Consider the following 14296-nt stretch of genomic DNA (forward strand, 5'->3'; position numbering starts at 1 on the left):
TTGGAGGTCTTTTCCAACCTTAATAATTCTATGAAAAGGTGTTTGAAGGTCACGTCCTTGGGAGGCATGGCAGGGGATGAAGAACAAGCAGCTAGCCTGCAGGAAGCCCTAGCCTCACTGCAGTTGCAGCCAGTAACAGATGGATGTTGCATTTGGCCTTACTGTAACTGCAGCCACCCACCGGTACCAGATGGATGTTGCATCCAAGACACTGTATGGTAGAAAAAGGAGAGGTGTGCTGCTTAAAAGGCTGAGAAGTAGGTCCCAGCCTCACAAGTCCTTGAGGACTCTTGGCACTATTTTTTTTTTCCAACTAAAGACCTAGATTCTCAGGTCAATACCTGGGTGTATGGGGTATAAAAGGCTATTGCTCATAAGGTTAAGTAGGTCTTAGCTGCACAAGTCCTTTAGGACTCTTGGTGTTACTTTTTCAAATAAAGACCTAGATTCTCAGCTCAATACCTGTGTGTGGGGCATAAAAGGCTATTTCTCTGAAGGCACTGCTCTTCAGTTTATTTCTCTACAGCAAAATAGGGGAGTTCCATACATCACCACGCTCCACGTTCCATACACCAGCATAGCACCCAGGGCCACTACTGACAGCACCACGCCAGCCCTACGCCCCCCTAACGATGCCCACCACCCCTGCCGTGCCTGCAGCGGGCCCCAGAGCCCACTTCACCCTCACTGAGAGTCCCCTCGAGGTCTCGCCTGCCCGCCTTGGCCGCTCTAAGCCTCCTTTCTCCTCAGAGAAGCCTCTCAAAGGCCCAGCCCCTCCGCCATCTTGAGGGCGGTCCCTGCCGCCATCTTGCGGGCGGGCGGCCGTGGCGGCGCAGGCGCAGAGCTGCGTGTGCCCTGTGCGGCGGCGGAGCGGGAGCCATGGGGCTGGGGCAGAACTCCAGCGTGCGGGGTGGGTAGGGACACGCGTGGGGACGGGGACACGCGGGGCGAGGGCACGCGTGGGGACAGCGACACGCGTGGGGACGGGGTGGGAGGAGAAGGGGGGGAGGAGGGGGCGCGGCCCCGCCCCGCTGGACCCCCGCTGACAAAATGGCGGCGGGGGGGGGGCTCAGCGCTGAGGGGTCGCGGGTTCGTGTCACCCCTCTGCCCTCAGCGGAGCGCTGGAGGGTCCCGCCGGGCGTCCCCTCGCCGGGCGGCGATATGGTGCTTCAGGCCCCGCAGGACCGCTCGTCCATCCGCGGTGGTGGGCGGGTTTAGGGCAGGCACGTGGAGAAAAGGGTTTCTGGTGAGGTTAAACTTGAGGGTGGCAGGCAGGTAGCGGCTCTGTCGCGGTTACGTGTCGTAAGGCAGCGAGTTTTGTCGCGACTGTCGGGGTGGCAGGCAGGTGTGAGTCCCCACAGATCCTCAGATCTGATCCGAGTGGCTCGTCTTTAGCTGCTCACGGTCTGAATCCCGTTCCTTCGGATGCTGTGAGGCACCAGAAGCGACTTCACCCCCTTGGCTGGTTGCTTTTACCTTCACGTTTTCAATGCAGTCACTTACCCAGGCAATGTCACCCCCAGCGTGTGGTGGCCTTTTGCTGTGGACAGGACTGGGCTGTTCCAGTCACGTTACTGGTTCCAGTTCCATTACCCAACCGTTACCACCAACATCCAGGCAATAGCAATTTTTTCATTGACAAGAAAAGGAGGAGAACAAGACTTTAAAGTTAGGAGCACCTTTGAAGACAAACTTTTTCATATATGGAGTCATTACTCCATAGGCAACTTCCAAATACCATCAGCACTTCTTAACTACTAGATGTAGCTTAAAAATTGCCTCTGAGGAGTGTCTCGAGCTAAGTTGGGAGGGGTGCAGCTATCCTGGGGTAGTGCCAGTTCTGGGCAAGTAAAGTGATACATGTGGCAGCAAGGACTGTGTACTGCTGGTGGAGCCAAGACCGTTTCATTTTCCCGGTGTGCTTGTCAGTGCAGATGGCAAATGCACGCTCTTCCTGCTGATAAAATGTCTGAGCTCTCTGGTAGATCCTAAAAGTGCCTCTGCTGTCTATATCTGGAAACATCCAGAGTAATTTTCTGGCTGACTAGGGAGAGGAGGAAGGAAAAGCCTTGTGATCCAACCCTCTTGTTCCTTAGGATATGTCCAAAGAATGTAGAAGAAAGTAAATCCCTATTATTGGCTTCTTGCTGTTATCTTCTGATTATTTTTTTCCTTGTTGGTTTATTTCTGCTCTTCTGGGATTGTGTTCCTTGGACTTCGGTTTCTTTCTTTACCTCTATCTTCCCTTCTTTCATTTGTGTATTAATTTTTCTGGAGTTCCAGCCAAGCCTTTTCTATTGTGTAGTGATTATAGCATTGAAGCAACTTTTCTCCCATGTTACGTGGGCCTTAGTGTCTTGTTCTGTTGTGACTTGTGACACTGTGTTTTTGTATTATACCAGAGTGAGGATTTCTTTAATAATATCTCAGATGTTGCTCTTAATCTTCTTATTTTTTTTTTTTTTTTAAAAAAAGAAGACAAAGAAACTTGACATTCTACATCAGTGTCAAGGTGCCTCTTCAAGCAGTACATGTAGGAGCTTGGCAGCAAACTGTTGAATTGGTGCTGGAGGCCTCTTGAAACAGCGTTTAAAGTATTTTAAAAGTTCTGAAAACTGTTTTTGTTCACAAATGCAGTTTATGATTTAGTTCAAAAGATTAAATGGACATTCCAGCTTTTCCAAATCTATTTGTGAAACACAGTAATGGTTGACAAGATGACTTGCTACCTCGGAAACTTTGCAGGCTGATCTCATTATAAGAGAGACATTCCATTTATAAATTCAAATAATGACATTTATTGAGCCAATGCTGAAATGTAATGGATAGGCTTCTTTAAATGTTTGGATTTAATCTATTATCAGTTGATGGCATTTTCTACCTTGATGTAGCTCCAGAGAAGTGATAAGAAAAGCTAATATAGTCAAAAAAAAAAAAAAAGACACTACATTCTATTACAAGAAAAAAATATATACTAAGTTGTTTGTCTATACACTAGCTGTCCGTGTGTAGCAGATGAATCTGGGTCTCAGGAAAAGAAGTAAAGAATAAATGAAAAATAAGATGACGGGTATTCTAAATTAACGATCTCTGCTTGCTGAGCTGACTGCTATGCATGGTTATGAGGTTAGAGGGGTCTGGGTTACCTGCAGATGTGCAGACCAGCTCTTTCTGAATGTGCTGGAAGGCAGTGAATTTTAGTGCAGACCTTCCTGCTCAGCTGGTAGTCACAGAAGTGTTTTTATGATCAGAATCTTTTACTCTGATGCCCACTCTGGGCAATACCTGTGTTTTCCTGGCCATCATTGTAGCTGCACTTCACATTTTCTGGGGAATCGCTTTGAACCTGTCAGACCCAGCTTGTCCCTGAGCTGGCTGGGTGCCTCCTGCCCTCTACAGCCCCGCTTGGCTCCCGGAAACCTGCTCGAGCAGGAAGGGGAAAGGGTGCTACAGGCTGTGGTGGTTTTCCCTGGGAGAACTTGCTGCTTCTCACAGGTTGGTTTGGGCTGTGTTGCTAAATTAACGCCGACTTTCATGGAATCACTTCTTCAACTTCACCTCCTCAGTTCTTACCCTATGCTATCACAATTAATGCATTGCTCTTGCTAGTTTGCAATGGGGAGATAAAGAAATTAGAACTCACTGGATAGGTATAAAAAAACTGAATTCACTATATGTTCTCTGGGTCTTTTATTGTTTTAAGAAGTTTTTGAGCAGGGAAACATGCTCTCAGTCATCCGATATTAAAATGCAGAAAACCGTCTTTAACTTGGTCACCCTGTTATAGGGCAGGTTTGTCGCTCACTTGCAGGGGAGGTGTCAGCGTATGCTGGTCTCCTCTGCTTCCTTTTACTAAGAAAACAAACTTTCAAGGATTTATGCATCTTTTTCTCTTAGTAAGACACATAGCAAGAATTCCCCATCCCTCTTCCCAAATCTTATTGGGACTACATTTCATCGTACAAGTGTTTGTCTAATTCCATGTACTGTTAGATCCAGACCCTTGTGAATCAGCACAGTGCGTGTTAGCTAATGCTGCCTTCTAGATGAGGAAAGAACTTGGTATGGATTTTAGAAAGTGCTGTGAGACGGAGAAGAAAACCTTGATCCTCGTAGTGGAAGTTCACAGTGGCAATACTTCATGCCTGTTGACCATGGAGAGTCGAACAAACTAACAAGGGCTTTTTGTTTCTTACCCTTTAGGTTTAATGCAGTAATGTCTCTTGCTTGAAAGATACAGTCTGGCTTGGTGTCTTTCAAATCCTGTATGAATTCTGAAGGATAAGAGAGAAATTCCCAACTGAAGACTCTTCTAGTTCTCTTAAGTTGTGTAAATGTGCTGGAACTTAAAATTCGTTTAGATGTATTTGTCTGTAGAGTCAGCCAGGCTCTTATCATACATGTGAGGAGTACGTGTGTGTGTAGAAGTTGGGGATAAAAAGCAAAGAAAGCAGCTGGGTACTGCTCTGAGAGAGATGGCCAAGGCTGTTACAGCAGTCAGAACCATTAGGCCAAAGTCCAGGGTGTTTTCATGGGGCAGAGAGAAAACAATAGAGCCACAAAAAATAGGAAAACCCCTTGCAGAAGAGCAAATTAAAATGAGCGATCAAAACTGCAAAGTTTTGAGAGATAACTAGAGGTGGGGAAAAAGTGAGGATCGAGGTGGTGGAAAGAAACTATTTAATGGAGGTTGTATTTCAGAGAGTCAGGATAATCCAGTTAAATCTGTGTTATTGTTCTTAAATATAATCCTTTCGGATCCTTGTTCTTACCTGCACTCCTCAGTAGGGATTTAATCTAAGCTGTTTTTTGTTACTCTTATAAAGTGGTAATATTTTAAATAACTTCCCTATTGCCAAACAGCTCGGAAATTTTTGGTTATAGCATGTGTTAAAAAAAAAAGTTACTCAGTACTCATACCCTTGAGGGATCTGTTTGGGTTGTTGATGTTATATGGAAGGGACTGGGGTGAAGGAGAACTCAGATCAGTGGAAGGGAGTAAATTGGGTGGGTGAGTGTCAAGAGAAAATATTCTTGTTCTAAAATACTGCATTTCTCCCACAGAACAGAAAGGTCACTTGGAAAGATGGAGGTGTTGTCGTGAGCACAGAGATATTTACTACTTTGAGTAGCTTTAATAGAATAGAATGTTTTCCTCAAAAGCCTGACACTCTTTCTGCTTCTCTTCTAGTTGAATGGATTGCTGCAGTCTCCTTAGCTGCTGGAGCAGCTGCTGTTGGGTATCTAGCTTACAAAAAATTTCTCTCTAAAGACAAGTGCTGCAAAGCAATGGTGAATCTCCATATCCAGAAGGATAACCCCAAGGTAGTCCATGCATTCGATATGGAAGATCTGGGTGACAAGGCTGTGTACTGTCGCTGTTGGAGATCCAAGAAGGTAAGAGAAGAAAAAATAGTCCAATTTTGTTGACATGCATGCATCTTTCAATAAAACTGTTTTCAGACTGCTTCATTTAGAGGAAACTAACTTCTTTTCACCTAAGCTATTCTGCAGTGAGATGTAGTAGTAACTGAATCCTTAAAACTATGTAGATTTAGGGAGAGTGAAGTCTGCAGATCAGCGCTAATAGTGAGCAGTGTTTCTTTAGCTCTGAAGAAGCAAACAGCTTGAAAGGACAGCTGCTGTATAGAGTAATTAGTCATGAACAACAGGTTGCATTTTGCTACTGACACTCATCCAAAATTACTGGTCTGCTGGCAGGTGAAGAAGAGCTCAGGAGCCACAGGCTGAGAGGACCTTAAGTGCCTTTTAATAGAGGAATTTGGAAGCTTACTCTGTCAGAAGATTCCTTGCTGCTAGTTCGTGGTGTGAATGACCAAAACCCATCCAGAAGTCTCTTGGTATACAAGGGCTGGTGTGAAATGGTCACTTGCCATGTCTGAGCTCACCATTAAATCACACAGACAGGGAGAGTGCAGAACTGGTTTGGGAAGACCCTTACTTGCACAGATGGTGTTATTGGTGCTGCTGCTCTGTCCTGAATTATTTGTGTAGTATTTCCGTGTACCATAGATAGCTGCCTTTTGCCTCACAAATCAGTACAGCCGTGAACAGTTTCCAGCAGTGATGGAGGTAATCTAAAAAGAAGTCATTGTGGTTAAAAGCTTTTGAAGAAAGATGGACTTGATGTACCTTTGCAGCTCATAGTTATATGGGTAATCCTAAGGAAGAACCAGTGAAATCATGCTGGCATACTTTTGGAGACGATTTTTGAGAAATGAAGTCTATCCTGGCATCAGTCTGTCCGACTTGCTTGCCTGTGAAGTTGGCAACATCAGTTGCCTAACGTCAGTGTTTAGCATGATAACCTAGTTTTTCAATGGCACCGTAACATCAGGTTTAAATCTGAAATAGAGATGTGAGACACTTGAAGCAACCGAGATCTCTACAGTGTGTCTGTAGCAGTAGTTCTGGGATCTGTAATAAGAGAAAGTGGCTTGTATGAGTAGCCTGGTCTATGTACAGCTAGCACATATATAAAAGCAGTTTTTTAAGTCAAGGCGCTAGTGTGTGGAGACTGAAATAATACAAACGTTCAAAGCCAGGTAACTGAGGCCAACAGCCTAGAAACCCAGTTCAATGCTAGGCTTCTCATACCTCGGAGACTGCTCCAATCGGGCTGCGCTGTGTGTGATTCTCCAGGTAATGTAACTTTGGGTTTTTGCTGCTTCCAGAGCTTCGTCACCTTGAGGATAAAGCCTAGACATTTGTAGCTGTACTTAGTTTAAAGCTAAGACATTACTGAGCATGTAACAGCATCATGACTGGATTTTCAAAGTAGTCCTGTGGAGGCAGGCTTGTCATCTCTGCTCTGAACCGAAAAGCAAGGTTGTTTTTTCCCCCATGGCCACAACATGCTCCATGGACCAACTTACATACAGTATGATAGTACAGTGGGGAGGTGTGTGCACTTAGATGCAGTGCTGCTGGCTGTACAGCATGCAGGTAGCATGCAAGTGTATACAAAGTCTCTGGATTAAATCTCAGCGGCCAGCATCCCAGAATTGAAAGTGGCCATGAGTGCAACCACTTCAGAGAAGAAAAATGTGGAGGAAAAAAGGCAGTTGTAAGTATCTACAATCGGTTGTAATGTCTGAATTCGAGTTTAACTCAGGTTGAAACTCAGGTTTACTCAGGTTGTACTGTAGGCAGCTCCTTCAGTGCTTCTCACCAGAAAAAAAAATCCTAAGCTGACCCTTGGTATTTACATTTTCTGCTTTCTCCTCTAGAAAACAGAAAGGGAAAATTTGCATCTGGATTTAAGGTTTGTAGGTCTTGCAATTATTCTAGTTATTGCTTGATTCTATCTTGGTTGTGTGAAATAAAAATCTGATTAATTACATTTTGCCATATATTGCAGGGTGTTGTCAGTTCAGGAACGTGCTGTCCTACTGAGGCCGCTGTAATTGGATGCTAAAAGGAAGTAGATGGTGGCTGCCTTTTAATGAGCCTGTTCCTAGAACTCTGCTCTGAAAGGTCTTGTAAAGGCATTAAGGAGCTCAGTGGAAAATTTTGCAGGCACTTGTTTTCTTGTACTAATGCTTAATAACGAGGATTTTAATCAGCACGTTCTGCTTCAAAGACCGCAGTTTCCAGCATTGCTGCCTTCCCCTTGCCCTGATCAGTTGACCTTGTGTGGTGGGCAGCATGGGCTTTGAGACGGTGTGCGTCCTGCTTCTCCTGCTCAGTTATTGCCAGGCAGCAGTGAAGTACAGGGAGCAGTTCTTGTCACTTAGCCTGATCTGAGGCACTGGGCTGTTAGCGGAAGGCCCTGTGGCATTATGAGCCATGGGCTATTTCTGTGTGTGCTGACGGCGTGCGTGCACTCCAGCTGGCTCTGCGTGGTTTCTGGGAAGAAACAATTGGACAGTCCAAAACAGTTGGACGATACAAGAGTGGTTTTGGGTAGCTTAAAAAAAAAAGTTCTCAGTTATTTGTTGACTTTTTTGCTCATTTTTTTCCTGAAATAATGTACTTCAAAGGCTTTTTTTTTTTTTTTTTTTGTGCTGGCCAAAGTTCTAATGCTTAGACTACCCTTTGTTGGGAGCATTTGTTTATTTTAGACATGTGGTATCTTCAGATAAGTCTGCCTTGGGATGTAGTGTTCTGTTAGAGCAGGTGGTAGGTAGGTTTTTTAATGGCCCTTTCCTATTCAGTGCTGTGCTCTGCCGGGACTTCATAGCAGTGCTTAAGCTTCGTGGAAAAACCCACTGTTGAAAGTTATCACTGCAGAAGCAAGGGTTTTGTCTTAAAACCAAACAGTAATTAGTCTAAAGTTAGAACATTTGTTTTCTTTTACATTTTTATGCTTGTGAGCTGAAGGGTTTGGATCTTAATTTGTTTATTTGCGATGACCTGAAGTCTGTGTCTTCCAGGTGGGTGTAGTCCCCAGGCAGCAGGTTGAGGAACACTGCTGCAGAGTATCAGAAGAAACAAACCCGTTCAGCTCCAAGGGAAATAAGCTGAGCTGTCCAGACCACTGCACAGCTCCCTCAGGGCTTGAGCTTTGACCACTGTTGTTATCTTGCTTTATCTTAAGCAAGGAAAAACATCTTCTGTCAGGCCCAGCATCCATCTAGTTCAGTATCTGGTCTTGAAGGTGACCAATTGGTGCTCTGGAAAAGTGGCTGTTGTTTTGTGTTGTGTGTGTCGGGGGGGGGGTGTCGTTTGGGTTGTTTGTTGAGTGTGTTTTTTTTTTTTTTGGATTAGAGATCAGCTAGCCCAGAGGATGCTGAGCAGCCCGAGTTGGTAGCTGTTAAAGACTCAATGCCATCCAATATGAATTCCACCAGTTTTGTCACCTGAAGTAGGGATGTCACTGTAGCTGGACCTTGAGCCTGCCTTCTTGGGGCACGTGAGGTGTTTCGTGTCTGATGGAAGCTGGGGCAGTGCTCCTGAGAACACCGATGGACTCTGGTGTTGCCTGGAGAAAGAGCTAGCCTGGAAACACCTGGGTGGGAAGCTGATGAGAATCTCATGAACATACGTACTTGTTTGCCCTAATTTTTGCCAAGTAGCTGTCAGTACCTACTCATTGAGTCAAAAATAATTGATTGACTCAAAAGTCCCTGCATGAATCAGCTTGCATGAGTATTCTCCAAATTCGGGGGCGGTAGGGGGTGGTCTTTATTTGGAAAATTCACCTGCCATTTATAGCATGGGTTTTGACATTTTGTAACTGTGAAAAGCAAACACCAAAAAACCCTCACCTCTTGGCCTGCCCCCACCCTACCCTACAGGCATGTGGCTTTATTTTTAGAACTCTGAGAACGTTTCTTACTGGTTTGTTGTCTTCATTATATTGCTTTCATGCAGCAATTTGAAATCTTTTATTCTAGCTAAGCCCAGATGATGGGGCATCAGTTTTATTTAAGGCTATGACTGGGGCATGAACATTGGGATCAACAGCGTGTCAAAGACTGATGGTGACTATACTGTGAGGGGATATTGTGTTCTAGGGGCACAAGCTTAATGTCTGACTTTGATTCCAGCTACTTCTAAGCAAAGAAAATAGAAACCGAATGCAAAACACGGGTGTGATTTATGTCACTATCTCTAGGGTGTCCTCCGCAGAAGGGGCACAGCCCTGAAAATTCGTCCATGAGAGATGATGGGGTCTGACCTAATTCTTGTTGCTTTGCAGAATGTCCTTTGGCTTTTGCAGATGAAAAGACGTTCCTGAGAGCAGAGTGGCTGTGAGCAGCCCAGGAGCTGGGCAGTTACAGCTGGCTGAAGGAGTCCCTTTGGGTCTTGCTTTGGCCAGGCTGTTCCAGTTTTTTAATGGAACAAACATTTCTTCACATTATTTCCTCAGTGCTACCCTTAGAAGCCCCTGATGAATAAACATGGCTTTTGGAAGTGCAGTTTATTTCCATCATCAGGTCAGAATCCTGACGTAGAGTCCAGCTTGCGCAAGTGGACCTTTGTGTCGGTGAGATAAGCTAGCTCTGTTGGGATGAAGCAAAGAAGGCTTGCCACTAGCCATCTGGAGGCAGGACTAATCTCTTGGTGCGTCTGTCAAATAAGAGATGAGCCAGGGAAGCTGTCCTTTTGTTATCATATGCTGAGGAAAACCAGGAAAAAAACAACAGGATTTGTTCCCGTTTCTTTTCCTCTCCCCACCTACCATCCGTAGCTGTGCTCAGCTCTGGCTGTTGCTCAGGAAAACAGAGTGTGGGGCAAGGTTGAGAGCAGGGTTCTCCAGATAGGTTACAGTTGAAGGTCATCTCGGACTGCATTTTCCCCGTGCTGGCCTGAGGTTGGAACACCAAATAGCGTGGAGTTGAGTTGCTTTGTTTTCATAACAAGCCCCTTGTCCACTCAGAGCTCACATGGACAGAACTAGTGTTCAGCCAAACAGGAAGACCTGAAGTGCCGGTGCAGAAGTTACATTCTGCAGTCACGGTGGATTTAACGAGGAGACACTCTAATGAACTTCTCAACGTGGGTTCTTAATTCTGACTGCGGGTGTACTTTAGATGTGTTTATTCTTTCTCATTTCAGTTCCCACTGTGCGATGGCTCGCACACAAAGCACAACGACGAAACTGGCGACAATGTCGGGCCGCTGATCATCAAGAGGAAGGAGGCGTAGAGTGGACAGTAGAAGCTACAAAATGAATGTCTGACAAATCCTCTGCTCGCTTGTGATTGGGGGGAAAACCACAAATTCATTGTCATGTCACTGAAGACTTTCCAGTGTAGTAGATACATCAGGCTTCAGCATGTGTATTTTTTCTGGTGCTTGTCTTGTCTTAATCACTACAATGCATAAATTACTAAATAGTCATGGTTTAATTTTTTGTCCTGTAAAGTGTGTGTACCCTTTCATTGAGTATGAAACTAAAATGACGCACAGAATGTACTTGAGAAAATAGTTATTGTTATTTTCAAATATATGTGTACTACTCTGAGGCCATTCAGCAGAAAGAATATTCAGAAGGGAGATTTTAAAATTTCAGGGAGGTTTGAAAGTCATGGATCTGGATAGAGTTCTACTTAAAAGGCAGCGGCAGGAAAGAAATCATGGTGCCAAAATGCAGCTTAACCTCTTATCACGCTGTGTTTTCTGCAGATGTCCCGTTTGGCCTGTAACACTACCATTCTGCGTGGCTTCCATGAAAGAATGCACTTTAAATTGCTCTGAACAGACAATGTAAAATGCTTATAGCTAGCTGGGGCTAGAGGGCAACTTCACCTTTGATTTAACAGCCATGTTGAAACTTGACCCTACTACCATATGGTGTGGAAGACATACTACTGGAACAGCAGACCTGTGTGTAGAGTGAGAGCTTTGGTAACAGACGAGTGGAAGGACACAAAGTGCTCAGAGTGGTGGGCAGGGGTGGACAGATTTTTTTTTTTTTTTTTTTCTGCTAGAAAGCCGTAGTTTCACTTGCACTCTAGCAGTGGAGCTAATCTCCCCAGACCACAGGACAGGGAGGCTATGCTAATTTATCCCAGAAGCTAAAATAAAAACTAACCCCCCACCCACTGTTACTGTCTGCTTCATCATTGCTCCAGCTGCTTGCAGGGGACTCTTCCTCCTCCTGCAGAGGGAGCAGGCACACCTTTACTAAGTGCCCTTAGGCTCAATGTGTCTTAAATAGCTCCTGCCTTCGTGGGCTAACTGCTAATGTGGATCAGCTAATTTTACCAAAAGAACAGACATGGACAGGCTTTGGTGGCAGCTAGAAACATAGGGAAAAGGAAGGATGAGACGAGAACTCATCCTCCTTTTGTATGGCACTTGTCTGCTTCATCTGACACAGTTGCATTAATGGCTGTAATGTTGGTTTCCTTAAATAGCTTTTGATTTATCAGTGTGCAAATTACTACAAAGCAAAACCCAAAGAATGTGGTAGCAGAGGGCAGTTTTGTATTAAACCTGGTCCACTAGCATAATTGCAGCTTGTGTGATGTCCAATGTCCAGAGGGAGAGACTACCTCAGAGCTAGAGAAAAGGCCTCGTCAAGAAGCTGAAATTTTAACCTGGACCCCTTAAAGATTCTTCCAGATGATTGGGGCGATAGAGGTTTTATTTTTGTTAAGGGTGTGGTTGGTACAGCTGGTTAAAACTGAAGAAAACATTTTGCATATTCTCAGTGTGAGACTTTCAGAGGCTGAGGTCTTAGCTGAGCGGTTTGAACTTTGGCAGAAGGCACAGCAAGTAGAGAATGTGGCACAGAAGTAAAGGAAAGTTGTGTGCAGGTGGAGTGCAGCGTAGGGGGCAACTACTGTCTGGGAGAGACCTCTACTTGCAAGAAGTTGCAGTCAAATATAGTCTCATCTTCTTCCTGTCTTGACCGTAAAGGTACTTGATGTTTTTTACTTGGCCAAGTACTGATGCACATGGAAAGTTGTTTTAACCTTAAATTATCAAATACATTTGTTTTATCCGAAACAAAGTTATTTCTGTACTACTAGAATATGGCACTGGATATTTCTGTATTTTTGTCAAATACACATTTGAGTTCATCTTAACTTCAAGGCTGTGTTGTCTGTGTTCTCGTCAGTGTGCTGTTTCTTTCTGGGGAGAATTGCACCGCAAGTCATGCTGCTGTAATCATAAACCTGTGTCTGGGTTGGGTTTTCCTTCTGAGACTTCTTTTCCTGGTAGCAGCAAAGTCCAGCTGCTCTTGAATAAAAGTTCCATGAAAACTACAGTCGTGTTTTAAGAGATGAAGTCACGAAGTCTCAGACGAATCTCCTGAGTCCTAGAGTTTGCTTGTAAAACATTTCTGGGTGCTTGAGTGTCAGAGAAGAGGGTTTCGTGAGAAGCTCTTCTTCCCAAGAGGAGAGGATGCAGAAGCAGAGTCTTTGCCGGTTTACATCCTGGTGAGTTTGTGTTGGAGAAGTGTCACACTTACAAATGTTGACGTGAAGTAGTTAGAGTTTATTTCAGTGCACATACAGTTTTCTCTGCTGTACCTAAAAAAAAGTTCCTGCTACTTGCATGTGTGATCTGTTTAAACTTTATAGTGAAAAGAGATAACCTGAATGTGAGTAAACAAACTTGCCAGTAGTCTTAATGAGCACCACAAAATACTTTTATTTTTCTGTCTCATTACTAGAATAGGTTATAGTCATATGACTGAGTGCTTGCCTGCTCTAGTGTTCTCTGAAATCTGTTACTCAGTGCTTTCCTCAAATAACCTTTAGAAGGGGAAGTGAATTGGTTAGATCTTTGCCAGGTTTAAACTATCAAGAAATTCTGCAAATGTGCATCTTCACATTAGATTGAAACAAGATTGTGGTACAAGTCCTTCATAGTGAAAGTAGTGAAGGATCCCTGTCCTAGAGTATATTTCTATTCTACATCATTACTTTTCAATGGAAGGTGAAACAAATAAAAACACTGATTTTGCAGCAGCCAAGTCTCACTCACCAAAAGAGTCTGAATGTCAAATACCAAAATGTTGCTGGAATTGCTGGTGTTGAGGAGGAGGCAGCTGTGCGTTATAGAGTATTTTCTGCACGCTCAATTTACACACCATTAATCTAATGGGTAATTTCCAGCGGCGGAGGCCAGCCCTGCAATCACACGCTCTCCCGCTAGGAGGAAACAAACGCTGTGCAATTGGTAAGGCTAGACGTGGAGAATGCTGTTCTGGAGGTGTTTTTGTAATTGCATCTGTTTATGTCTGTTTTTTCAACAGCTTGCTGCCTGTCTGAGCCCAGGTATCTAACTAAGAGTGCTGCAGAAACAAGCTTGGCACAAAGCACCTTTTCATCTGCAGAGGCTCATGGGATTTGAATCCAGGAACTGGTTGTTATCACCAGTTCCCCAAAAGCCAGCAGCAGAGCTGACCACAGACCCTCCTGAAATCTTTGGGATACCCTAGGGTTTTGGGCCTTTTTCTGGGGCCGTCAGGGCAGCCTGCAGAAGAAGTTGGGGTCTGTGAAATTCATGTTACAGAATCGCATAGCAGTTGCATGGGGATTTTCCTTTGAAGTGTGATACAGCCAGCTAAAGACGTTGAAACGTGAGTCAGTGCTGTATCATCGTTGCTCACTGCGCTAACGGAAGAACATCTTATAATAGCAGGAAGGGTAACGCTGTAGGCGTGAAACCAAACATTAGTACGGCAAAGAAACCTTGTCAGCTGGCTTCTCTTTCCCTGTCCTGAGCACACAGGTCTTGGCTTTTTTTTGAGCTCCTGAAGCTGCCTTCAAGGCTGATAAAACCCACCCAGGGCCCTGGCTGGCTTGGGCAGGAGGGTGTGCTGTCCCTGTGGCACGTCGGTGGTGAGGTTGGGCCCCAGCACGGTTGCCAC

At 44.6% G+C, this 14296-nt stretch overlaps 1 protein-coding gene across 1 annotated transcript; it reads left to right on the top strand.

Annotated features, from left to right (window-relative positions):
• The first annotated feature begins 772 nt into the window (after positions 1–772).
• Positions 773–12499, top strand: CISD1 (CDGSH iron sulfur domain 1). Its single transcript, XM_040563843.1, has 3 exons — positions 773–910; positions 5192–5397; positions 10525–12499. Exons 1-3 carry the CDS (start codon positions 880–882, stop codon positions 10612–10614), a joined length of 327 nt encoding a protein of 108 aa, XP_040419777.1. The 5' UTR covers positions 773–879; the 3' UTR covers positions 10615–12499.
• Positions 12500–14296: the final 1797 nt, after the last annotated feature.

Source organism: Cygnus olor, chromosome 7 (assembly GCF_009769625.2).
Source record: "Cygnus olor isolate bCygOlo1 chromosome 7, bCygOlo1.pri.v2, whole genome shotgun sequence".
In the NCBI taxonomy this organism is placed as follows: Eukaryota; Metazoa; Chordata; class Aves; order Anseriformes; family Anatidae; genus Cygnus; species Cygnus olor.

Bases quoted from the DNA above. Each gene is read 5' to 3' on its own strand.
- CISD1 (XM_040563843.1), top strand. From the start codon at position 880: ATGGGGCTGGGGCAGAACTCCAGCGTGCGGG. The intron at 911-5,191 runs GTGGGTAGGGAC...CTTCTCTTCTAG, and splicing joins GCAGAACTCCAGCGTGCGGG to TTGAATGGATTGCTGCAGTC. The intron at 5,398-10,524 runs GTAAGAGAAGAA...TTCTCATTTCAG, and splicing joins GCTGTTGGAGATCCAAGAAG to TTCCCACTGTGCGATGGCTC.